General features: G+C 47.8%; 1 protein-coding gene across 2 annotated transcripts in view; it reads left to right on the forward strand.

Annotated features, from left to right (window-relative positions):
- HBS1L (HBS1 like translational GTPase) overlaps positions 1–24,569 on the forward strand; it is a 188,769-nt gene that overhangs the window by 12,958 nt on the left and 151,242 nt on the right. Inside the window, exons 3-5 of one of the 2 annotated variants that reach the window (XM_075339859.1) lie at positions 6,275–6,412; positions 6,488–6,682; positions 16,857–19,613. In XM_075339859.1, coding sequence (XP_075195974.1) covers positions 6,275–6,412; positions 6,488–6,682; positions 16,857–18,166 — 1,643 coding nt within the window. In that variant the 3' untranslated portion in view covers positions 18,167–19,613. Of the gene's footprint in view, positions 1–6,274; positions 6,413–6,487; positions 6,683–16,856; positions 19,614–24,569 lie in introns of those variants that run through there. The other variant, XM_075339858.1, reaches the window with a different exon arrangement.

Here is a 24,569-nt window from a genome sequence, read left to right on the forward strand (position 1 = left end):
TTATTAGACTTAATAAATAACCTTGCAATTGTGCTATATTTGCTTGTGTTTTTTCCTTCCTGGCATTTGTTTTGCTTGTATTTCTTTGTGTCAATATGTTATTTAAATAATTGAAATCTTACTTTACTTAGCAAGATCCACAGTGATGGTGACTGATGTCCTTGTTAGGCACTTCTTGCTCTTTCTCTTATTAGTGTTCAAGTTCTGTTATGTTAAGTGACGAGTATTTAATTATCTTTTGGGTTGTCTAACAGTAAAATAATTTATTTTGAAGCATGGAGTGTTTGACGATAGCAAACAAAAACATACCTTCCAGCTTCTCTGCGGATCCAGCACAGGCTTCTTCGGACATGCTTGCTCCGAAAGTAGTGCCTGCTCCGCTCAAAAGGATATGTACCACAACAGCGGTGAACGTACTAGACGAGCATATCATCCATCCATTGTCTCTCCGATGACCTGCTCTTCCTTTGTCGCTCCATTGGGAGACCCAGACAATTGGGGTGTATAGCTACTGCCTCCGGAGGCCACACAAAGTATTACACTTTAAAAAGTGTAACCCCTCCCCTCTGCCTATACACCCTCCCGTGCATCACGGGCCCATCAGTTTTATGCTTTGTGTTGAAGGAGGCTGACATTCACACAATGCTCCACATTTTAGTCAGCAGCAGCTGCTGATTATATCGGATGGAAGAAAAGAGGGCCCCTAACAGGGCTCCCGGCATACTCCCTTCTCACCCCACTGAGTCGGCGGTGCTGTTAAGGTTGAGGTACACATTGCGGGTACACAGGCAGGAGCCACATGCCGTTTTCCTTCCCCATCCCTTAGGGGCTCTGGGTGAAGTGGGATCCTAACCGGTCATCCAGCCACTGGGACCGGGCTCCCTCCGCAGCCCCAGGGGGAATCTGCCGGACAGGAGACTGAGTATCGTCAGGGACATGGACTTCTACGGGCCCAGTCGCACCCCTTGAGGCGCCTCATGCACTTCCTGGGGAAGATGGTGGCAGCAATGGAGGCAGTTCCATTTGCGCAATTTCACTGCGTCCTCTCCAATGGGACATTCTCCGCAAATGGGACAAGAGGCCGACGTCCTTGGACAGGAACGTCTCTCTGTCTCTGGAAGCCAAGACCTCACTTCAGTGGTGGCTTCTGCCCACTTCTCTGTCGAAAGGAAAATCCTTCCTGCCCCCATCCTGGGCTGTGGTCACGACGGACGCGAGCCTGTCAGGATAGGGAGCGGTTTTTCTCCACCACAAGGCTCAGGGAACCTGGACTCCGACAGAGTCCTCCCTTCGGATCAATGTTCTGGAGATAGGGGCAGGGTATCTAGCCCTCAAGGCGTTCCATCGGGGGCTCGATGGCAGGCAGATCCGCATACAGTCGGACAACGCCACGGCGGTTGCGTACATCAACCACCAGGGCGGCACTCGCTGTCGTCAAGCCTTCCAAGAAGTCCGGCGGATTCTGCTGTGGGCGGAGTCCACAGCCTCCACCATCTCCGCGGTTCACATTCCGGGCGTAGAAAACTGGGAAGCAGACTTCCTCAGTCGCCAGGGCATGGACGCGGGGGAATGGTCTCTCCACCTGGACGTGTTTCAAGAGATCTGTTGCCGCTGGGGACCGCCAGACGTCGATCTCATGGCATCTCGGCACAACAACAAGGTCCCGGCATTCATGGCACGGTCTCAGGACCACAGAGCTCTGGCGGCGGACGCCTTAGTTCAGGATTGGTCGCAGTTTCAACTGCCTTATGTTTTCCCTCCTCTGGCAATGCTGCCAGAGTGTTGCGCAAGATCAGGTCCGACTGCCGCCACGCCATTCTCGTCGCTCCAGATTGGCTGAGGCGGTCGTGGTACCCGGATCTGTGGCATCCCACGGGGGGGCAACCGTGGGCGCTCCCAGACCGACCAGACTTGCTATCTCAAGGGCCATTTTTCCATCTGAATTCTGCGGCCCTCAACCTGACTGTGTGGCCATGGAGTCCTGGCTCTTAGCGTCCTCAGGGTTGTCTCAAGATGTCATTGCCACTATGAGACAGGCCAGGAAACCAACGTCCGCCAAGATCTATTACAGATCTTAGAGGATCTTCTTAGCCTGGTGCTCTGAGAGGGGGTTTACCCCCTGGCCGTTTGCCTTACCCAGGTTTCTTTCCTTCCTGCAATCGGGATTGGACAAGGGTTGTCTCTCGGCTCCCTCATAGGTCAAGTCTCGGCGCTTTCCGTGTTTTTTTTCAAAAGCGTCTAGCCAGGCTTCCGCAGGCCCGCACGTTCCTGCAGGGAGTTTGCCACATAGTCCCACCTTACAAGCGTCCGCTGGAACCCTGGGATCTCAACATGGTTCTACGGGCTCTTCAAAAAACCACCTTTTGATCCGCTGCGGGATGTCTCTTTATCACGTCTTTCGCAGAAGGTGGCATTTCTAGTGGCGGTTACTTCACTCCGTAGAGTGTCAGAGCTTGCAGCGCTGTCATGCAAAGGCCCTTGCCTGGTATTTCACCAGGATAAGGTGGTTCTGCGTCCGGTCCCGGACTTTCTCCCTAAGGTGGTGTCCACTTTTCATCTCAATCAGGATATTTCCTTACCTTCATTTTGCCCTCATCCAATTCACCAATATGAAAAGGATTTGCATTTGTTAGATCTAGTGAGAGCACTCCGGATCTACGTGTCTCGCATGGCGCCAATGCGCCGCTCTGATGCGTTCTTTGTCCTTGTCGCTGGCCAGCGTAAGGGGTCGCAGGCTTCCAAGTCAACCTTGGCTCGGTGGATCAAGGAACCGATTTTTGAAGCCTGCCCTTCTTCTGGGCTTCCGATTCCTTCAGGGCTGAAAGCCCATTCTACCAGAGCCGTGGGTGCGTCCTGGGCATTGCGGCACCAGGCTACGGCTCAGCAGGTGTGTCAGGCGGCTACCTGGTCGAGTCTGCACACTTTCACGAAACACTATCAGGTGCATGCCTATGCTTCGGCAGATGCCAGCCTAGATAGGCGAGTCCTTCAGGCGGCGGTCGCCCACCTGTGAGAGGGGGCCGTTGTTTCGGCTCTTTTTATCGGGGTATTCTTTTACCCACCCAGGGACTGCTTTTGGACGTCCCAATTGTCTGGGTCTCCCAATGGAGCGACAAAGAAGAAGGGAATTTTGTTTACTTACCGTAAATTGATTTTCTTCTAGCTCCTATTGGGAGACCCAGCACCCGCCCCTGTTCCCTTCGGGCTGTTTGTTCTTTTGTGTACACATGTTGTTCATGTGCAATTGTTCTTTTGGTTCATGGTTTCAGTTCTCCGAACATCCTTCGGATTGAATTTACCTTAGACCAATTTATAAGTTTCCTCCTTCCTGCTTTGGCACCAAAACTGATGGGCCCGTGATGCACGGGAGGGTGTATAGGCAGAGGGGAGGGGTTACACTTTTTAAAGTGTAATACTTTGTGTGGCCTCCGGAGGCAGTAGCTATACACCCCAATTGTCTGGGTCTCCCAATAGGAGCTAGAAGAAAAGGAATATACGGTAAGTAAACAAAATTCCCTTCTTTAGTCACCTGACTGCTGCAGCCAATCACAAACTCTAGCGGGACCGTGAGTTCAGAGATTGCACAGCACTCTGCAGCTCCTTGCCCTGGATCTACTATGGAGCTGGAAGGTGAGTATGCCCGTAGTTATTGTCAAAAAGCCATATCATTGTGTGTGTGTGTATGTATGTGTATATGTGTGTGTGTGTGTGTGTATATATATATATATATATATATATATATATATATATATATATATATATATATATATATATATATATATATATATATATATATATAATTTATTAATTTTGTGACGATTTGGGCCCCGAGGGTATGGGGGGCCACGCGTCAGGTATTCAGACACCGGTTTCACTCCTGGTAACCTTCCTCTGAAGGTGGCTAGTGTCCTTACCAGGTTCCCCCTGTCTCCAGCCAGGCTTTACACATGGATTTATACCTTCTCCAGAAGGTCTCCTGCAGAGCAAACACCCTGCTTCTGCTCTCACCCTCTGCAGCACACACACTGTGTCTCCCCTAGACTGCACTAGACACTGCCTACGGTTCAGAAACACAGGATTGATTTAACCCTTGGAGCCACACCCACATACCCTTCCATGACTGTATGTAATGCAATCCTGTGGAACCACAAGTCCCAGCCAATATTCACATTGCAGAGCACCAACGCTTCCGCAAACCATACTGGCCATTTATAATGCAGCCGATTGATGCCTCACAATATAAAATATATATATTCCTGATTATATATATAATCTCATTGCTTCTTAAATCTGACCATTGTCACCTGCTGAGGTAATAACCCCGGAACACTTCAACATTTCCCAGAAATTCTGAAGTTTTGTCTTTTTTTTTTTAGTGGTAACTTTTAAATTTATCAATTTTCAAACTTTCAATTTTTATATCCTTACACCAGTTAGCCATGCGGTTCGTAATAATAAATAACATTTCCCTTACAGTTGAAACCAGAAGTTTACATACACGATCTAAATACACATCTGCATTTTTTTTTTCTCAGTATCTGACATGAAATCAGAATAAACCTTTCCCATTTTAGGTCAATTAGGAACCAAAATTATTTATATTTGCCAAATTCCAGAATAATGAACGAGAAAATGTTTTAAGACATTTTTATTACTTTCTGCAAAGTCAAAAGTTTACATACACTAAGAGTACTATGCCTTTAAACAATATGAGACAGCCCATAGGATGTCTTGTCTTTGGACCACACCTGTAGATGTATTGTAATGCACACCTGAATCACACTGCTTCTCTGTGTAGCATCATAGGACAGTCAAAACAAATCGTCCAAGATCTCAGGAATAGAAATGTGGACCTGCACAAGTCTGGTTCATCCTTGGGTGCAATTTCCTCAGCCAACAAACCTGATACCAAGAAGCAACATTTTTCTGTTTGCTGATGCCCCACCCCTTCTGGTCACATGGTTATGACCACTGGTCCTGCTAGTGAAAAGTTAAATCGATTGTATAATACTTATGCGAATTCTAACTGGGAGGGGATAAGTATAAATACCCCCCAGATATTTTCTGATCCTCAGCTGCTGTCACTCAAGAAGCTGCCGATTTTATAAACTTTACTTTTTTTATTTCAAAACCTATATATCTAAGGTTTGTAGAGAATCAGCCTGATAGTGCCAGTATAGCTCTGGCTTTAGGTTATATACAAAAATCCTGGTGATTGGTTACAAAGTGGCTTAAAGGGAACCAATCTATTGGAGTGGCCATCACAAACCCCTGATCCCAATCCTATTGAAAATTTATGGGCAAAGCTGGAAAGGCAGATGCGAGCAAGGCGACCTACAAACATGGCTCAGTTACACCAGTTCTGTCAAGAGGAATGGGCTCAAATTCCTACCAGCTTATGGTGAGAAGCTTGTGGAAAGATATTCAAAGCGTTTCACCCAAGTCATACAGTGTAAGGACAATGGTACCAAATACTAATGACATGTATGTAAAATTTTGACTTTGCTGAAAGTTATAAAAAAAAAAAACCTGAAAACATTCTCTCTCTCATTATTCTGGAATTTGGCAAATATAAATAATTTGGTTCCTAATTGACCTAAAAAGGGAAAGGTGCCAGAGATAAGCGCTATGTGCAGACGCCAACTTCGACGCCATCTTAGTGACGAAAAAGACGAATAGTAACATTAGCAAAATAGAGAGAGGGAGGAACAACAGGCAGGGGGGGCGGGAATCCATATGAATACCCACCCAGAGATTATCTGCTCTGTTGCAACTGCCACTCAAGAAGCTGACGATTTCTTAAAGTTTACTTTCTTGGATTTGAAAGCCTAAACATCCGGGCTGACCACTAATAGTATGTAGAGAATGTAGAGTATAGCACAGGCTTTAGGTTATATACGAAAATCCTGATGATTGGTTCCCTTTAACGCTCTACTTTCTGGACTCCTCATTCACTCTGAAAAACAGCTCAAATTATATTTGCTCAACGCAAGTCTATCACTTTTTACGAACATATTGAGTTCTATAGGAAAGGTAGAAGTAAGCAGTATGGAGTCAGCTGCAGATTCTCTAGAAAGTAATTATCTGTAGAGTAGGATTCACAGCTACATAGCTCAAGCCCTCCATGCTGCTTCTCATTTTCTGCTGCGAAAAGACAAAGGAGTCTATATTCCTCTGTATGTTTCTGCTTAGTAGCTCAGTCAATTGCAAATGTAGCTATTGTTCAGTGCTTTGACAATTAGATTGCTTTCTTAGATTTATCTCTTATTTGCAGCTGCTCAGTTCATATATTCTAAACGGGACAGACATTCTAGCTTCACTGAGCCTTTGGAAGAAGAGGCAGAAGAAGAGGAGTATCAGGATGAGGACAAATCCAAACCTTCCTGCATGACCCTGAGTGCTTTTGATCAAGGTGAAGCCTCATTTCTCATATCCTCTCAGTTTGCACTGATTGGGAGCCAATTAACAAATGTTTGATATTTTTCAGCGCGCTTATATTCCTGCCTGGATCAAATGAGAGAAGTGCTTGGAGAATCTGTATCTGAGCAAACCATGACGGATGCAGTGTTACAGTGCGGCTTTGACGTAGCAAAGGCCTTGGACTTTGTCTTTAAGCAGGATAGCAAAACTAACAAGAAGCCAGTTACCCAGGATGCCGCCTCTATTGAAAGACCAGGAAAAGGTATGTTTGTTTTAGAATTGCTTCTTTTCTATTCACACAGTTCACAATTTCATAACGTCTGCTGTATAGTGCTGGGACAGTTGTCAAAGCTTTGGGGTGTGGAAACTTTACTTAAAAAAAAAAAATCCAATTCAGGGTAAGCTTTTGACACTGTCGGCACTTTCCTAGATGTGCGTTTTGGGTGGTTATTTCCTTTATGACTAAGTATGACTTCAATCATATTTTATTCGTTGGACAATGCTGTGTAAATCACCTTGCTAGGGCTAAATTCTGCATGGTGCTCTCCCTCCTAGGCTCTCTAGGGTGATTTTGTAAGACCAGGAAACCCTGCATTGTAATTGGAGAACTATCTTTTTTACATTGGTACAACATATTGAAAGGGTGGTGCCTTATGGTCACCTATAAGATATTGTTATACTCAGGAGGAATTGCACTACGTATTGTGCTTTTTTTTTTTGTATCCTATCATACATAAAAAAAGATATTACTGGAAATATGGTATTTCTCTGACGCCTCATTGGGGAACACAGGACCATGGGTGTTATGCTGCTTATCCATAGGAGGACACCAAGTAGATGCAAAAGCATAGCTCCTCCTCTGCAGTACACACCCCCTGGCCCGGGCCAGGCAACCTCAGTTTTAGCTTAGTGTCTGTAGGAGGTACATCTTTAAAGTTTTTGTTATTTTTTGAGGGTGACTGTTTCCTTTTGGGACCGATCTCCCAATACCATCAACGGGCGGGAACGCGGAGTGCTGCCTCCACGTCCCCCCTCCTGCGACGCTGGATCCTGGGCTGCATCTCACTGGATGACGGGTCCCACAGACACCGATTTTCCAGAGCCCAGGGCAGAAGCACAGTTCCTCAGCCCTTCTTTGCAGGCTCTGAGTTGAACATTGATTGCGCTGTGTGACCGGACACAGCAGGCTGACTCTGCTGTATCCCACTGCTTGTACTGAGGCAGTGGTTAAGGCGAGATCCCCCCTGACTGGTTTCCCAGACAAAGGGAGAAAAGACGGTGAAGTCCCTTGCTGATTGCAAGGAGGAGAGCCCCAGGGATCCTGAACACAGTGTTAATTTTTTCTCTAGCTTGCTGGCTGGGGGAGGGGGGGAGTCCCTCGCTGTTGGCAAAGAATCCTGCACAGATAATTTACAGGTGGCGGGGGGGGGGGGGGGGGGGGGGGGGGGAGGGCCCAGAGCTCAGGAACTCACACTGTTTATTTGCTCTGTTTATTTGCTCTAGCTGCGGCTCTGATTGCAGAAAGCCGCAGAGATTATCCTTCGGTGACAAGCTGTGTGCTGACTGGAGGGAGATGTCACAGAAGCTCCCTTCCCGTCGTTTTTTTGCTACCGACAGCAGGGAGGCACACTGACTTATTTTAGCGCTAAGCCCCCCCAGGAAAGCGTGCAAAGATCTCCACAAGCTTACTCCTTTCTGAGGACGCAGGGCCATCGGCTAATTCTGGTGAGGTACTTGCTTCACTTGTAGCTCTGCTGACCATTGCTCCCCCTCCTGGCATACTCCTATCAGGAACATGCAGAATTCTAAGGGCACTAAGAGCGCTAAGGCTCACATAGTCTATTACTCAGCCTGCACTGCCTGCCACGCTGAGCTACCACGTAAACACACCTCTTCTCTCTGTGGTTCCTGTGCCCCTATAGTCCCCCAAGACCCCCCTGCCACCACCGCCGCAACCGTCAGCCCAGAGCTTAGGGCTCCTAGCCCACCGGAATGGGCACAGTTTCTGTCCCAATCCATAGAAAAACTGTCACAGAACCTGGTTCTGGCTATGCAATGTCATCCTCCACACCCTTCTAGGCCCCTGGACGGAACGTAGCTTGAGGATACCCCTATGGAGGATCCTTCTGAGGTAATCTGGGCACATGCTTCACCGGTTGCAGGGATCAGGGATCAGGGAAAGAGCACACGGCCGGGTGTCTCCAGCACTCTCTCATGACCCCCAGGGCTCTCCCACACGCTCCACGGCTTCTGAAGAGCTGGAGGAGGGAGAATGCTGTTTGTACCAAGAGGATTCCTTGGTTTCAGCCTCCCCAGATGATAAAACTGCAATAGACTCCCTTATAGCAGCAATCAACCAAACTCTGCATGTGGAAGATCCCCCATCCACTACCACTGACCATGCGGTCTCCTTTAAGAGGGCAAGAAAACTCCAAAATGTTTATCGCTGATCACCCAGGGTTTCAGGATACCCTCACAAAGCAAAGGGAGAAGCCTGACAGGCGCTTCGATAACCGAAAGCTAATGGAGTCCCGGTACCCTTTTGCCTCACCTGCCCCTAAGGGATGGGCCGATCCACCCTTGGTCGACCCCCCCCCCCCCCCCCCGGTCTCGCGCCTTGCCACAAAGACGCTCCGGTGTTGGTCGCAAAGGCAATCTCGGTCTGGGCAGAATCCCTTAACACTTCGCTTGAGGAATCCCAGTTCACTCATACCTTCACAGAGGTAACAGCTCAAATTGCTGCTGCGGCGGAGTACCTCATGCAGGCCTCCATGGACGCTGCTACCTGCGCAGCATTTGCCGCCTCAAATACCATAGCCATTCGTAGAGCTCTCTGGCTCCGACAATGGCGAGCGGACTCTGCCGCCAAGAAGTCTCTCCCGGGCCTTTCCTTTTTTCCAGACCGATTTGTTTGGCGAACGGCTGGACAAGCTCATTTCTGACGCCACGGGAGGAAAGAGTACCTCCCTCCCCCAGCTGAAGTCCAGGACGTCCTTCACCAGACGTCCACAGTCCTCGTTCCGCTCCTTTCGGAACTCATTTGGGTGGTCGACATCCCGTGCTGCGGGTCCCAGCCGTGGACTACGCAGGGACCGACCTTCTCAGCTCTCCCCGAAACCCACTTCGTCATGGCAGCCTAGACCGAAATAGTCCAGGACTAGGGAGACTCGTCCACGACGTTTTCCCCCCTCATGACTTTTTCGGCGCCCCGGAAGACACACTCATTGTAGGAGGTCGACTGCGGCTCTTTCAACACATCTGGGCTGCCGCCACAGACGACAAATGGGTGCGAGACCTTGTGCCTTCCGGTTACCACATAGAATTTCGCACCCGACCCCCGAGTCAGTTCTTTCTCTGAACCCCCCCAAAGACTCGAAAACGACGCAAAGCTTTTTTTCTCAGCGATCCACTCGCTCCAAACAGCAGGAGTGATAATACCTGTCCCGGAAGACGAGAAGTTCAGAGGTTTTTATTCCAACCTCTTTGAGGTCCAGGATGGGTCGAACTGACCCATCCTTTTTGGGGACCACAAACACCTGAACAAACCTGTGCACGTACGGAGATTCAGAATAGAGTCCCGAAGGTCCATTATTGCCTCCATAGACATCAAGGACGCGTACCTGCACATATCCATCTCCCCAGATCACCAAAAGTTCCTCCGCTTCGCAGTTCAGGACTCCCACTTTCAATTCGTAGCTCTACCCTTCGGCTTTGCCACTGCACCAAGGGTCTTAACCAAAGTCATGGCGGCCGCCATGAGCGTCCTTCACGCCAGGGGAGCAGTCATTCTCCCTTACTTGGACGACCTCCTCATCAAGGACCCCTCCTTCCGCGACTGCTCAACCAGCGTACAGATCACTGTGGACACACTATCCCGCTTAGGGTGGCTAGTGAATCTAGACAAATCATCCCCGATCCCATCACGATCCATCACCTTCCTGGGCATGTCCCTGGACACCCGTCGGGGTTTGATCTACCTCCCTTTGGACAAGGCGATCGCTCTTCAACGAGCAGTACGCTGCCTTCTACGTCCTCCGTCTCGCTCCATTCGATTCAGCATGAAGGTACTCGGCAGGATGGTGGCGGCTATGGAAGCACTACCCTTTGCTCAACTGCACCTCCGCCCACTGCAGCTAGCCCTTCTAGCGGCCTGGGACAAGAGCCCCTTCTCCCTGGACAGACATCTTCACCTGACGCCTTCAGTCAGGTACGCACTCCGCTGGTGGCTTCGGTCCTCATCCCTATCTAAGGGGAGATCCTTTCTCCCAGTGAACTGGCTGGTCCTGACCACGGATGCCAGCCTCCTAGGGAGCACCACACTGCTCAAGGACGTTGGACGTCCCAGGAGTCTTCCCTACCCATAAACATCCTGGAAATCCACGCGATCTTCCTCGCGCTCAGGGCGTTCTGCCCTCTGCTAGCAGGTCGTCAGATTCGAGTCCAATCGGACAATGCAACAGCTGTAGCCTATATCAATCGGCAGGGGGGCACCCGCAGCAAAGCAGCTTATCTCGAGGCCCACAAGATCCTCAGCTGGGCCGAATCGACGGGGTCAGTGATATCAGCGGTACACATACCGGGGGTAGAGAACTGGGCAGCAGACTTTCCAGGTCGCTAAGGCTTGGCCGCTGGAGAATGGTCTCTCCACCCAGAAGTGTTTTTACACATCTGCACTCGCTGGGGCACACCAGACGTGGATCTAATGGTCTCAAGGTTGAACGCAAAGGTACCCGCGTTCATAGCCAGGTCACGCGACCCGCAGTCCATCGGCGCGGATGCTCTAGTCTGCTCCTGTCACCACTTCCGCCTGCCTTACATATTTCCACCTCTACCCCTGCTGCCGCTGGTAATCAGGAAGATCAAGGCAGAGGGAGTCCCGGTGATACTGATAGCACCGGACTGGCCCAGGCGCGCCTGGTACGCCGAATTAGTACAAATGCTTGCAGATGTACCGTGGCGCCTTCCAGACATCCCAGACTTGCTGACCCAAGGGCCCATTTCCCATCAGAACTCCAGAGCCCTGAAGCTGACGGCATGGCCATTGAGACCTGGGAATTACCAAGAGCGGGATTCTCCCCCGCGGTTATTTCCACCATGATCAGCGCCTGAAAGCCTGCTTCATCCCGCATTTACCACCGTACGTGGAAAATTTTCCTTTCATGGTGCAGGGAAACTAACGTTCAGCCTATGCCTCTGGCCATCCCCAGAATTCTCGACTTTTTACAGTCTGGCTTACAAGCGGGGTTGGCGCTCAGTTCCCTTAAAGGGCAGATCTCAGCGCTCTCAATCTTCTACCAATGCCTCCTGGCTCAAAAAACGCAAGTCAAGACCTTCCTCCAGGGCGTTTCCCATCTAGTTCCCCCGTACAAATGGCCACTGGACCCATGGGACCTCAACCTCGTTCTGGACGGTCTCCAGAGGTCTCCCTTTGAACCCTTCAAGGAATCCTCCCTTGCTCTTCTGTCCTGGAAGGTAACATTCCTGGTGGCAATTACGTCCATCAGACTGGTTTCGGAGCTGGCAGCACTCTCTTGCCGCGAGCCTTTTCTGATCTTTCACCAGGACAAGGTGGTTCTGTGCCCCCTTCCGGATTTTCTTCCAAAGGTTCCTACCCAGTTTCATTTGAGCGAGGACATTGTTCTGCCTTCCTTTTTGTCCACACCCAGTTCATAGGGTGGAAAGGTCTCTGCATTCGTTAGACCTTGTCAGAGCTCTCAGATATTACATATCCAGGACAGCCCCCTTTAGGAAGACGGACTCTTTGTTCGTCACTCCTGAGGGGCCTAAAAAGGGACAGGCAGCTTCAAAGGCGACGCTGGCTCGCTGGATTCGCTCTGCGATCCAGGAAGTCTACCGCTTGCAACTCAAGCCCATTCCTAGTGGGCTGCGGGCTCATTCCACGCGAGCAGTTGGCGCTTCGTGGGCCATTCGGCATCAGGCTTCAGTGGAACAGGTGTGTAAGGCTGCGACCTGGTCTAGCCTACATATGTTTTCAGAGCATTACAGAGTCCATATCCAGGTTTCAGCTGAGGCAAATCTGGGTAGGAAAATTCTGCAAACGGCAGTAGAGCACCTCTCTCAGTAGGTGCTCCAGGCTGTCTGGGACTGGTTCCTAGTCCTTGGGTTGCGTTGTCTTCTTTTATTTTTTCCACCCATGGACTGCTTTAGGATGTCCCATGGTCCTGTGTCCCCCAATGAGGCGTCAGAGGAAAAACGGATTTTTGTGTACTCACCGTAAAATCGTTTTCTCTTAGCCATCATTCGGGGACACAGCACCCACCCTGTTGCCCTGTTGGGCCTTGGTTCTCTTTGTACCTTATTTGGTTATGAATCTTCTTTTTTCATGTTCCTCTGTTGAGAAGTTTTTACTGTTTTTTTTTTTTTTTTTTTTTTTCTCTTTCTCCTACTGCTTGTGTACTAAAACTGAGGTTGCTTGGCCCGGCCAGGGGGTGTATACTGCAGAGGAGGAGCTATGCTTTTTCATCTACGTAGTGTCCTCCTATTTATAGGCAGCATAACACCCATGGTCCTGTGTCCCCCAATGATGGCTAAGAGAAAACGATTTTACGGTGAGTACACAAATCCGTTTTTTTTATTTTTACGACTGAAATGCTTAAAAAAAACCCTTCAATTAAAAATCTGAAGGTCAAAACACACCTAGATTCATTCTTTGAATGATAGTTTAAAAAATGGTGTCCCTTTTTGGGGATTTGAGTTGTTTTAGCACCTTTGGGGCTCTTTGCATGCGACATGGACACTATTCTACAAAAACAAGATCTCCAAAAGCCAAATGGCTTTTTGCCTTCTGATCCCTATGTTGTGCCTAAATAGCAGTTGGTTCCCTATAGGTATTTCCCAAAAACTGCAGAATTCTGGATAATCTGCACGTGTTTTGTTCTGATGGCTGCTGTTTTTACCAAACATAATATATATATTCCTGTTACATACAGAAACGTTTAACAAACTTCTTAATTTCGGTTTTAAATACTTTGTTGTGTAGCTTATAAAGTTGGAGTAATTTGTGGGAAGTTGCTCCCAACATGTGGGTCCCTCAGACACTTGAAAACACAATTGGTTCCTAAAAATAGTTTTTTAGAAATATCTCCTTAACTTATAAGCCTTCTTTAGAGGTAATAGGACAATTAAAATGAGGCTGACATAAAGTAGATACGTGGCCAACGCTGTGCACTAAATATATTGTGGGGTATGACCATTTTTTTTAAAGTTTAAAGGAATCCTGTCAGGTGTTATATGCACCCAGAGCCACGAGCAGTTCTAAGTGTATACTGCTAATCCCTGCCTAACCGTCCCTGTATAAACTAACATAGGGAAAGAGATCTTTAGAGAATGTATTTCTTAAGATCCTTTACCATATGCTAATGAGTGAGGGCACTAGTCACAAGGGTGTAAGTTCCTGCACTCATTCTGCTCTCTTAGCATGTTGGCATGCCATATGGTGCTATGTATGGCATCCATTTGCTCTCCTGCACCTGTAGTGCTGAATGGGCAAGTCTGTTTTAAAATATAAAAGACACTAGAGTATGCTGCGATTTTTTTTTTTTTTATGTTTATATATATATATATATATATATATATATATATATATATATATATATATATATATATATATATATATATATATATATATATATATATATATATATATATATATATATATATATATATATATATATATAATAAATATTTATCTCTATCGATTTCGGTCTGAAAAAAGTAGCTCATCTACATTGCCTCATTGAGTAATATTCGTTTGAGTGCTGTCTGGTTCTTCAGGAATGGCACTCGGACAGAAAATACGGTTGGGTGAACGTATCTAAAAAATATAAGTATGAAAAATACAAAGTTTTCCTGATTTTCTGTATATTGGTGATTTTTTTTTTTTTTTAATACATGCAAAGTATTTGGACCTTTTATTTACTATTAACACAACGTGCGATGTATAAGGGTACCGTCACACTTTAGCGACGCTCCAGCGATCTGACCTGGTCAGGATCGCTGGTGCGTCGCTACATGGTCGCTGGTGAGCTGTCAATCAGGCAGATCTCACCAGTGACTAGCCACCAGCCAAGCGTGGAAGCGATGCTGCGCTTGGTAACTAAGGTAAATATCGGTTAACCAAGCGCTTGGTTACCCGATATTTACTTTGGTTACCAGCGCACACCGCTTAGCGCTGGCTCCCTGCACTTGTAGCCAGAGTACACATCGGGTTAATAAGCAAACCGCTTTGCTTATTTATATGATTTACATGATGTGTTCTCCGGCTACGTGTGCAGGGAGTTGGCACTGGCAGCCTGAGAGCGGTGGACGCTAGTAACCAAGGTAAATATCGAGTAACCAAGCAAAGCACTTCTCTTAGTTACCCGATATTTACCTTGGTTACAGCTTACCACAGGCTGCCAGAAGCCGGCTCCCTGCTCCCTGCACAGTCAGATCGTTGCTCTCTTGCTGTCAAACACAGCGATGTGTGCTTCACAGCGGGAGAGCAACGTCCAAAAAATGAACCAGAGCAGTGTGTAATGATCAGTGATTTCACAGCAGGGGACAGATCGCTGCTCAGTGTCACACACAGCAAGATCGCTAATGAGGTCACTGGTGCATCACAAAAACCATGACTCAGCAGCGATCTCGCTATGTGAGAAGTACCCCTAACTAAAGGCCCCGTCACACTAAGCAACATCGCTAGCAACATCGCTGCTAACGAACAACTTTTGTGACGTAGCAGCGATGTTGCTAGTGATGTCGCTGTGTGTGACATCCAGCAACAACCCGGCCCCTGCTGTGAGGTCGTTGGTTGTTGCTGAATGTCCTGGGCCATTTTTTAGTTGTTGCTCTCCCGCTGTGAAGCACACATCGCTGTGTGTGACAGCGAGACAGCAACAACTAAATGTGCAGGCAGCAGGAGCCGGCTTCTGCGGACACTGGTAACCACGGTAAACATCGGGTAACCAAGAAGCCCTGTCCTTGGTTACCCGATATTTACCTTCGTTACCAGCCTCCGCCGCTCTCCCTGTCAGTGCCGGCTCCTGCTTTTGCAACGTGTAGCAGAGTACACATCGGGTAATTAACCCCATGTGTACTGTAGCTAGGAGAGCAGGGAGCCAGCGCTAAGCGGTGTGCGCTGCTCCCTGCTCTCTGCACGTGTAGCTGCGTGCGCTGGTAACCAAGGTAAATATCGGGTTGGTTACCCGATATTTACCTTAGTTACCAAGCGCAGCATCTTCCACGCGGCGCTGCTGGCTGGGGGCTGGGACACTGGTTGCTGGTGAGCTCACCAGCAACTCGTGTAGCCACGCTCCAGCGATCCCTGCCAGGTCAGGTTGCTGGTGGGATCGCTGGAGCGTCGCAGTGTGACATCTCACCAGCAACTTACCAGCGATCCCTATCAGGTTGGATCGTTGTTGGGATCGCTGGTAAGTTGTTTAGTGTGATTGGGCCTTTAAAGACAGTCTGTGAAACACAAGTATCCATAAAATCATTCCACTACTTACCAGATTTGAAAAATGAAGCAGTGTTCACAAGGCCAAAACCCTTAAAGAGATTGTCCGGTCTTACGCTGCATTCTGATTAGATGTGCTCAGCCTTGCTTATATTGTATTGAGTGAGGCCAAGCACGTCTAGGTAGCATGTATGCAAATTGCATACTTTTGGTCACATGACTGCCCACTGTTTCTGGTAATCCTAATGGGATGCGGTGTGCACTATTAGTGTTCAGAAGTCTTCGGTCACTTAAGGCCACGTCTCACTAAGTAACATCCCTAGCAACATCGCTGCTGAGTGACGGGTTTTGTGACGCAACAGCGATCTCGCTAGCGATCTCGCTGAGTGTGACATCCAGCAACGACCTGGCCCCTGCTGTGGAGTCGTCGGTCGTTGCTGAATGTCCTGGACCATTTTCTTCAAAGGCGATGTCCTGCTGGGTAGGACGCATCGCTATTTCTGACACTGTGTGACAGGGTCCCGATGACAGCAGAGATCGTTATACAGGTCGCTACTGCGACCTGTATCGTTACTGAGTCGTTGGTAAGGCCTGACTGTGTGACATCTCACCAGCGACCTCCCAGCAACTTACCAGCGATCCTTATCAGGTTGCATCGTTTTCGGGATCGCTGGTAAGTCGCTAAATGTGACGGGGGCTATAGTGTCTGCAGACTTTTATCAGAAGACCAGACGGCCCCATTTAAGCGGTTACAGCTGGTTTCTACATGGTGCCATTTTTGCCTGCATTTTGTAAGAATTCCTTTAAAAAAAAAAAAAAATGTAGCTAAGTTATGCAAGGACTTTCTTGTGACATTTAGCAAATAAATGCCTTTCTGTATCTTTTTCTTTCTTTTTTTGCATTGTTCCTGCTGATGTCGTGTATGGATTCTGTTTTGTTTTTTCGCCAACCTGAATATTATTGGCCATGGTAAGGTAAGAAGCCTTATTTACCTCTTTACAGCAATTATCCAGTGATCAATCTTTATCTTCTTTACTCCTGAAGTCAAAGTGTGCTGACCCTTCACAATTAACCGCTAGTGACCCAGCAAATAGACAGTTGCAGAGTAGCAGTTCTTCTGGTGGTCCTTTAGATGGTAACAGGGAGAATATTTTTTCCAATTATACTCCCAGTTTGTCTTTATCAGCCCTCATAAACGATGGCTCACAGCAAAGCTTTGGCAATGGAAAGCCTGTTGCGTTGTCACAAATTAGTTTGCTGGATTTAATGAATCATTCCCCTGTTACTGGTGCTTTGAGTGACACGTCTATGCCGTGCTATCAACCTTCAGCCCAGATTCCTGATTTGATGCAGAAAAGTCAATCTAATACATCTGTTAGAGTAAAAAAGTCCAAAGACTTGGCTGTTGGTTCTACAGTAAGTTCCTTCCCCATAAATACTGGGTCAGAAAATCATGTCTTGCGTGAAAAGGCCACTTTATTTGGAAGCCTAAGTTCAGTCTTACATTCTGAGGATAGTATGTCCTCTGATGGAGAAAATCTGTCTGTACCAAAGTATGGAAGTCCATCACTGGCTGAACTGATCCAGGAGCATACAGAGAGGAACCCCTTACAGGATCTTGTGATCGATTCTCCTAAGAAAAATCCGTGTACTACAAACTTGCAGGCTGGATCATTTGTGCCACTGTCTCAGTTATCTGACGGGCCTAATACAGCATTCGATGTACCATCTTTGACCACATCCCTGTCATCCCTTGCTGTTTCTCAGAGCGTTGATCAGGGAGACTTCCACGTTTCCCTGTCTGATCTCATTGTTGAAGCCAATAACAAACCTCATGATGACCTCCACAGTTTATTTCAGCCTAGCGGAGTGACCCTCACTGAGACCGATACCAACATAGATCTCCGCTTTCTCATTAGTGAGCCTATGGGCGGTCTCAACCCATCAAATCTTAATATAAAGCCTGCTGAGCCTGAACCATTAGAACACAAAAGTGACAAATGTATACACTTGGTGAAAAGCCTAAGCTCTAAAAATCGCAAGAGACCCGGCCTCTGGGTTAGGTCATTGAAAGCCAAGCCTTCCACCTTTGCACTAAGCTTGTGTTTTACCTACATTCCTAAAGCGCGCAGGAAGCCATTTCCAGTAGTTCAACCACCAGACTGCCAAAATATGGAATTACCACAAACTAATCACGAGGGTGCAACCCATATAACGCCATTTGATTTTCAGACTCCCTCCCCTGATGACATTGTAAAAGAAAGTCAGAAAAAGGCTTTTATGAGATAAAGTAAAAACTTGGATGTTTAGCCCATTTTTTTTACAGTAATATTTTCTTGATCAGGTGTACAATTTGCATAAATGGAGCTATATAGTTATATTTTAGAACTTTTTCTATTTTTATATTTCATTATATTCTGAGCAGTTTTAATAGTTTTAGATTTAAAAGCAGTATCTTTTTTTTGTGTTCCTTGACAGTATTTTAGGCATAAGATGGTTATCCATGACATCTCGCGTCCGCATTTAGAGGTGAAACGCGTTGTCATTGTCAGCAGGTATCATGCGCCTATAAATCAGTGCATGATACGTGTGGGTCCGGCACCGCCGGCAGCATCTTTCACCTTCTGATGTGGAAGTGAAAGGCACCGGATTTTGCATTTTTTTTTTGATCAATTCACTTTTATGGAGGCTGGAGGAGTATTAGTATTTTGACTTTTGCTTTAAAACCTACCAAGATTTTTTTATTTTTTTTTTTTTTAATAACCAGTAATTATATCAGGGATTTTCTGATGACCCCAAGATACCTTTTATACTTTGTATTATTGGTATTTATTTTACCAAATATTCTCTGCTCATCTCTAAGTATTTGCTCAAATAATATAAAGCCTGGGCTTACAAATATTCAGTTTGTTTGTTGGAGAGTACTTTCTGCAGATTTAAGCAAACATGCACATGAATTTCTGCAAACCTCATGTCTATGCGTGGGACGGTTGCAGAAATTTTTGTAACAAATGTGCTGCTGAATATATTATTTTTTTTATTAGATTAACTGCCTGAATTTATTTTGTTTAATGTATATCATGACTTGTTTAAACTTAAAGGGGTTGTCCAATACTAGAACAAGCCCTTCTGATTTAACATGTTTTCCCCAGGTAAAATAATAAAGACTATCCTGAACTCTCGCACCGGCGCTGTTCCAGCGGTGTCCGGGCTCGCAGTGCTGGAGCTGACGTGCGGTTGTGATGTCACGCGCGCCCCACATCCAATCAGTTCCAGCTTCCTTCTCCCCGCCTTTGGACAATAAATGACCACAACTGCAGCTCTTACTTCCTGTTTGTTGGTTTTGTCCGAAGGCGGTGAGAAGGAAGCCGGCACTGATTGGACGCAGGGCTTGCCTGACGTCACAATCTTATGTGAGCCCCCGCACCGCGACCTGTGGCACCACTGGAATGGTGCTGATACGGGAGGTGAGTCATGGCTTTATTTTACCTTTTTAATCAGAAGGAGTTGTCTTAGTAGTGGACAGACCCTTAAGTTGTATAATAACACTTTTTAACTTCTGTCTGAAAAAAAACGTTTCCATCCTAATGTGAATGTTTGTTTTTTTTTCTCCAAAAAAATCTTTTTAAATGCCATAGGCACAGTATTTTTTTTTTCTGAAATATGTTGGTCCTTGTGTATGCCTATTAGATGTATACGTAATAAAGATAAAAGAGGGAATCTCTCCCCTATGTAACACATTGCAGGTGTATATTATGTGCATCAAATTCCAGCTTTTTAGGGTTCTGGCAATACCACACAAGACAAAGCTAAAACATTAAACACATCCACAATCCAAAGGAATATTTCTGCCGCTGTGGAGTTTGGGGACTGTGCTGCAAAATGTTGTACTTTTTACCTCTATGGCAAGCCCAAACACACACGTAAAAGGGGTTATCTAAGACTTTTGTATCTTTTTTTTTTTAATTGGGCTATAAACTTACAGGTAGGTAGTTGTGAACTTCCACCAGCTCAAAGCTGTCATGGACCACTCCTGCCTGTGATTCTGTGGCTTCTGGTGACGTCACGTCGACAGAGCAGCTTCTTCTCATCCGCTCTACTTTGACGACAGGGGGTCTCTGTTGATATCATGCTGATTGAGTGCCAACCCCCTAAAAAAAAAAAAAAAGTGCATAAGTCCTGGAAAACACCTCCAGTGCAGTAAGTAAGCATTTTTCACTTTGAGTGCCCTTTTAATTGCAAGCTGTTCAGTGGGCATTCTTGGGTGGCTATTGTTCTTCAAGTTACATGGTTAACTGTGCACATTTTTGTGCCAACACTGGGGTTCATTTAAGGTTTGTGCCAATGCAGTTCTTCCCTGCAGTGCTATTTTGCATTGAAGGTACTGACAAAGGAAGTGGCTTCTATTACAACAAAACACAGTGTTAACAGTTTAAACCCAACATTTTTACTTTATTTTTTGCTTTACCAGCTCGCCCACACTGGAAAGTCTGAGACTCTCCTGCTTTTTTCATAGTTTTCTTTCATGTACACACGTATAAATATATTGAGTAGCCTATAAGTAGATGCTGTTTTAATAGACAAACATCTGCTGATCAATATCTTAGGTTTTTTTTTCCATCTCCTCTACAAGTGAAGCAAGTATGAGAGTGACATTTCTATTCATTTCCTGCTTGCAGTTCAATAGAGCAGCACGCACAAGCTCTTGACCAATAAGTAAAAGTAAATGCTTAAAGTTTAGCAGACTTGTTAGTGAACACTGGGTTAAAAATAAATGAATAAAAAAAATAAAACCATTCTTACCTAACTTCTGCCATTGCAACTCTGCTGGGTCCTGGACCTCTGTAGCAGTCAGATGTCATTGAGTCTTGCCATTGTAACTGCTGCATGGAGTAGGCCTGGACAATGTCCAAGCAAGAACAGCGGATTGGTGAGGTAGGCAAGTGTGTGTATGTATGTAATGTTTATATACATAATGTATGTGTGACTTGGGTTTTAAGAAGATTAAAAAAAAATGTAACATTTATTACACACACACACACACACACACACACACACACACACACACACACACCTTCTACTGGCACCCCTCAATTTCTTTTTCGCTCTATTGGGAGACCCAGACAATTGGGTGTATAGGCTATGCCTCCGGAGGCCGCACAAAGTACTACACTTAAAAGTGTTAGGCCCCTCCCCTTCTGCCTATACACCCCCCGTGCTCCCACGGGCTCCTCAGTTTTTTGCTTTGTGCGAAGGAGGTCAGACACGCACAGCACAGCTCCACAGATTAGTCAGCAGCAGCTGCTGACTATGTCGGATGGAAGAAAAGTGGGCCCATATAGGGCCCCCAGCATGCTCCCTTCTCACCCCACTCTTGTCGGCGGTGTTGTTAAGGTTGAGGTATCCATTGCGGGTACGGAGGCTGGAGCCCACATGCTGCTTTCCTTCCCCATCCCCCTCTGGGCTCTGGGTGAAGTGGGATCTTACCGGTCTCCAGGCACTGAGACCGTGCTCCATCCACAACTCCTGTGGAGCCTGATGGATAGGAGCCGAATATCGTTCAGGGACATGGCCCTGCATCTTGGAGGTACTCTGTATCCCTGTGGGGACCGCGCACGGCATCACCTCAGCTTTGCTGGGTGTGCTAGTGCACCGGGGACCGCGGCGCTGACCGGGTCTATATGTGCCATTACACACTCAGCGTCGCTGAGTGTGTTTATATGTAAGGGCTACCGCACTAACCGCCGCTGCCATGGGACACTGCGGCGCGGCTGGGACTTGTAGTTCGCCGGGGACTTTCACGCCGGCCGCGCTTTTACGGCGGCCGCGTTTATTACTAGAGTCCCCGGCTTCCTTGCGGCCTAGTTTACTTTTCTCCCGCCCTCAGCCCTGACAGGCAGGGGGAAGGGCGGGACGCTGCACGGAGCGAGCAGCTCTGAGGGCTGGAGTATGATTTACATACTCCACCCCCCTCACTGTGCACGGTGTGAGCACCAGTTCGCGCTCTTTCTCGGCCACGCCCACAGCTCCCTCATCTCGTCAGGACGCCGCAGCCATTCCTGTCAGCTCCACCGACGCTGCAGAAGAGGGACAAGTCCTGGGAGACCCAGACACGGTCTCTGGTGGCCTCACAACCGCTTTAGGCGGCTGGTAAGCAGCACCTGTTGGTGCTAGCCCCATGGTGCTGTAGTGTATTGGTACATTATTTGTGTATCATATATACTTTACACTGTATGAGCACAGTGCATTCTGGCTATATACCCTTTTGTGTAACTCAAGGAAAACTATAGCATGGCGCCCACAAAAGGCAGGGGTGCCAAAACACAGGCTTATTATGCTGCCTGCGCCGCTTGTAAGACCCCACTACCGGCAGGTTCCACTGACCCTCATTGTGTGCAGTGTTCGACCCCTGTGCCACTTCTTCAGCCGGAGCCTATGCTAAGAGGGGCCCAGGGGGAGACACCTGTTGACACTGTCCAGGTGACGGGGACTGAGTTTGCTAAACTCTCTGAGACTATGGCTAAGATACTAGAAGCCTTGCAGTCCAGGCCGGTATCTCAGCAACGGGACCCTGTTGAATCGTTGTTCCCGGGCCCCCCTCAGTTGGACCAACAATGTCCTCCCGGGGTATCTCCTACATCCCAGTCTGAGGGTTCTGACTTAGACCCCAGCCCCAGATTGACTAAGCGGGCTCGCTTAGAATTTCCCTCGACATCATATTGTTTAGGGTCTCAGCGGGGGGAATCTTTGGTTGATGATGCGGAGACAGCTGATCAGGATTCTGATCCTGAGAGCGCTCTCAATCTTAATACTCCAGACGGGGACGCCATAGTGAACGATCTTATTGCGTCCATCCATCAGTTGCTGGATATTTCTCCCTCAGCCCCTCCGGCGGAGGAGTCAGCTTCTCAGCAGGAGAAATTTCGTTTCAGGTTTCCCAAGCGGACACAGAGTATGTTTCTAGACCACTCTGATTTCAGAGAGGCAATCCAGAATCACCATGCTTGTCCAGATAAGCGTTTTTCTAAGCGCCTTAAGGATACACGTTATCCTTTCCCCCCGGACGTGGTTAAAGGTTGGACTCAATGTCCCAAAGTGGATCCTCCAATCTCCAGACTGGCGGCTAGATCCATACTTGCAGTGGAAGATGGGGCCTCGCTCAAAGATGCCACTGACAGGCAGATGGAGCTCTGGTTGAAATCCATCTATGAAGCTATCGGAGCTTCTTTTGCCCCAGCATTCGCAGCCGTATGGGCGCTGCAAGCTATCTCAGCAGGTCAAGCGCAAATTGAAGCAGCCACTTGCACGGCCGCGCCACAAGTGGCATCCATTACCACCCAGACCTCGGCAATTGCGTCTTACGCTATTAATGCTGTCCTGGACTCTGTGAGCCGTACGGCGGTGGCGACCGCCAATTCGGTGGTACTCCGCAGGGCCTTGTGGCTACGGGAATGGAAGGCAGATTCTGCTTCCAAAAAGCGCTTAACCAGTTTGCCAATTTCTGGCGACAGGCTGTTTGGCGAGCGTCTGGATGAAATCATCAAACAATCCAAGGGAAAGGATACATCCTTACCCCAGCCCAAACAGAACATTCCCCAACAGAGGAGAGGGCAGGCGAGGTTTCGGTCCTTTCGGGGCGCGGGCAGGTCCCAATTCTCCTCGTCCAAAAGGTCTCAGAAAGAACAAAGGAACTCTGATGCATGGCGGTCTAAGTCACGTCCTAAAAAGAACATTGGAGGCACCGCTAACAAGGCGGCTTCCTCATGACTTTCGACCTCCTCTAGTAGCATCCTCGGTCGGTGGCAGGCTCTCCCGCTTTTGCGACGCCTGGCTGCCACAAATAAAAGACCGCTGGGTGAGAGACATTCTGTCTCACGGTTACAAGATAGAGTTCATCTCTCGTCCCCCGACTCGATTCTTCAGGTCTTCTCCGCCTCCCGAGAGAGCCGAGGCTCTTCTGCAGGCGCTGGGCACTCTGAAGGCAGAAGGAGTGGTGGTCCCTGTTTCTCTTCATCAACAGGGCCACGGTTTTTACTCCAACTTGTTTGTGGTCCCAAAGAAGGACGGGTCTTTCCGTCCTGTCCTAGACCTGAAACTTCTCAACAAACACGTAAAGACCAGGCGGTTCCGGATGGAATCCCTTCGCTCCGTCATCGCCTCAATGTCCCAAGGAGATTTCCTTGCATCGATCGATATCAAAGATGCTTATCTCCACGTTTCGATTGCCCCAGAGCACCAGCGCTTCTTGCGCTTCGCCATAGGAAACGAACACCTGCAGTTCGTGGCACTGCCATTCGGCCTGGCAACAGCCCCACGGGTTTTCACCAAGGTTATGGCTACTGTAGTAGCGGTCCTCCATTCTCAGGGTCACTCGGTGATCCCGTACTTGGACGATCTGTTGATCAAGGCACCCTCTCAAGAGGCATGCCAACACAGCCTCGACGCTACCCTGGAGACTCTCCAGAGTTTCGGGTGGATCATCAATTTTCCAAAGTCAAATCTGACACCGGCCCAATCGCTCACATACCTTGGCATGGAGTTTCATACCCTCTCAGCGATAGTGAAGCTTCCGCTGATCAAGCAGCGGTCACTACAGACAGGGGTACAATCTCTCCTTCAAGGCCAGTCACACCCCTTGAGGCGCCTCATGCACTTCCTGGGGAAGATGGTGGCAGCAATGGAAGCAGTCCCT

The sequence above is a fragment of the Anomaloglossus baeobatrachus genome, chromosome 3, assembly GCF_048569485.1.
Source record: "Anomaloglossus baeobatrachus isolate aAnoBae1 chromosome 3, aAnoBae1.hap1, whole genome shotgun sequence".
NCBI classification, from domain to species: domain Eukaryota; kingdom Metazoa; phylum Chordata; class Amphibia; order Anura; family Aromobatidae; genus Anomaloglossus; species Anomaloglossus baeobatrachus.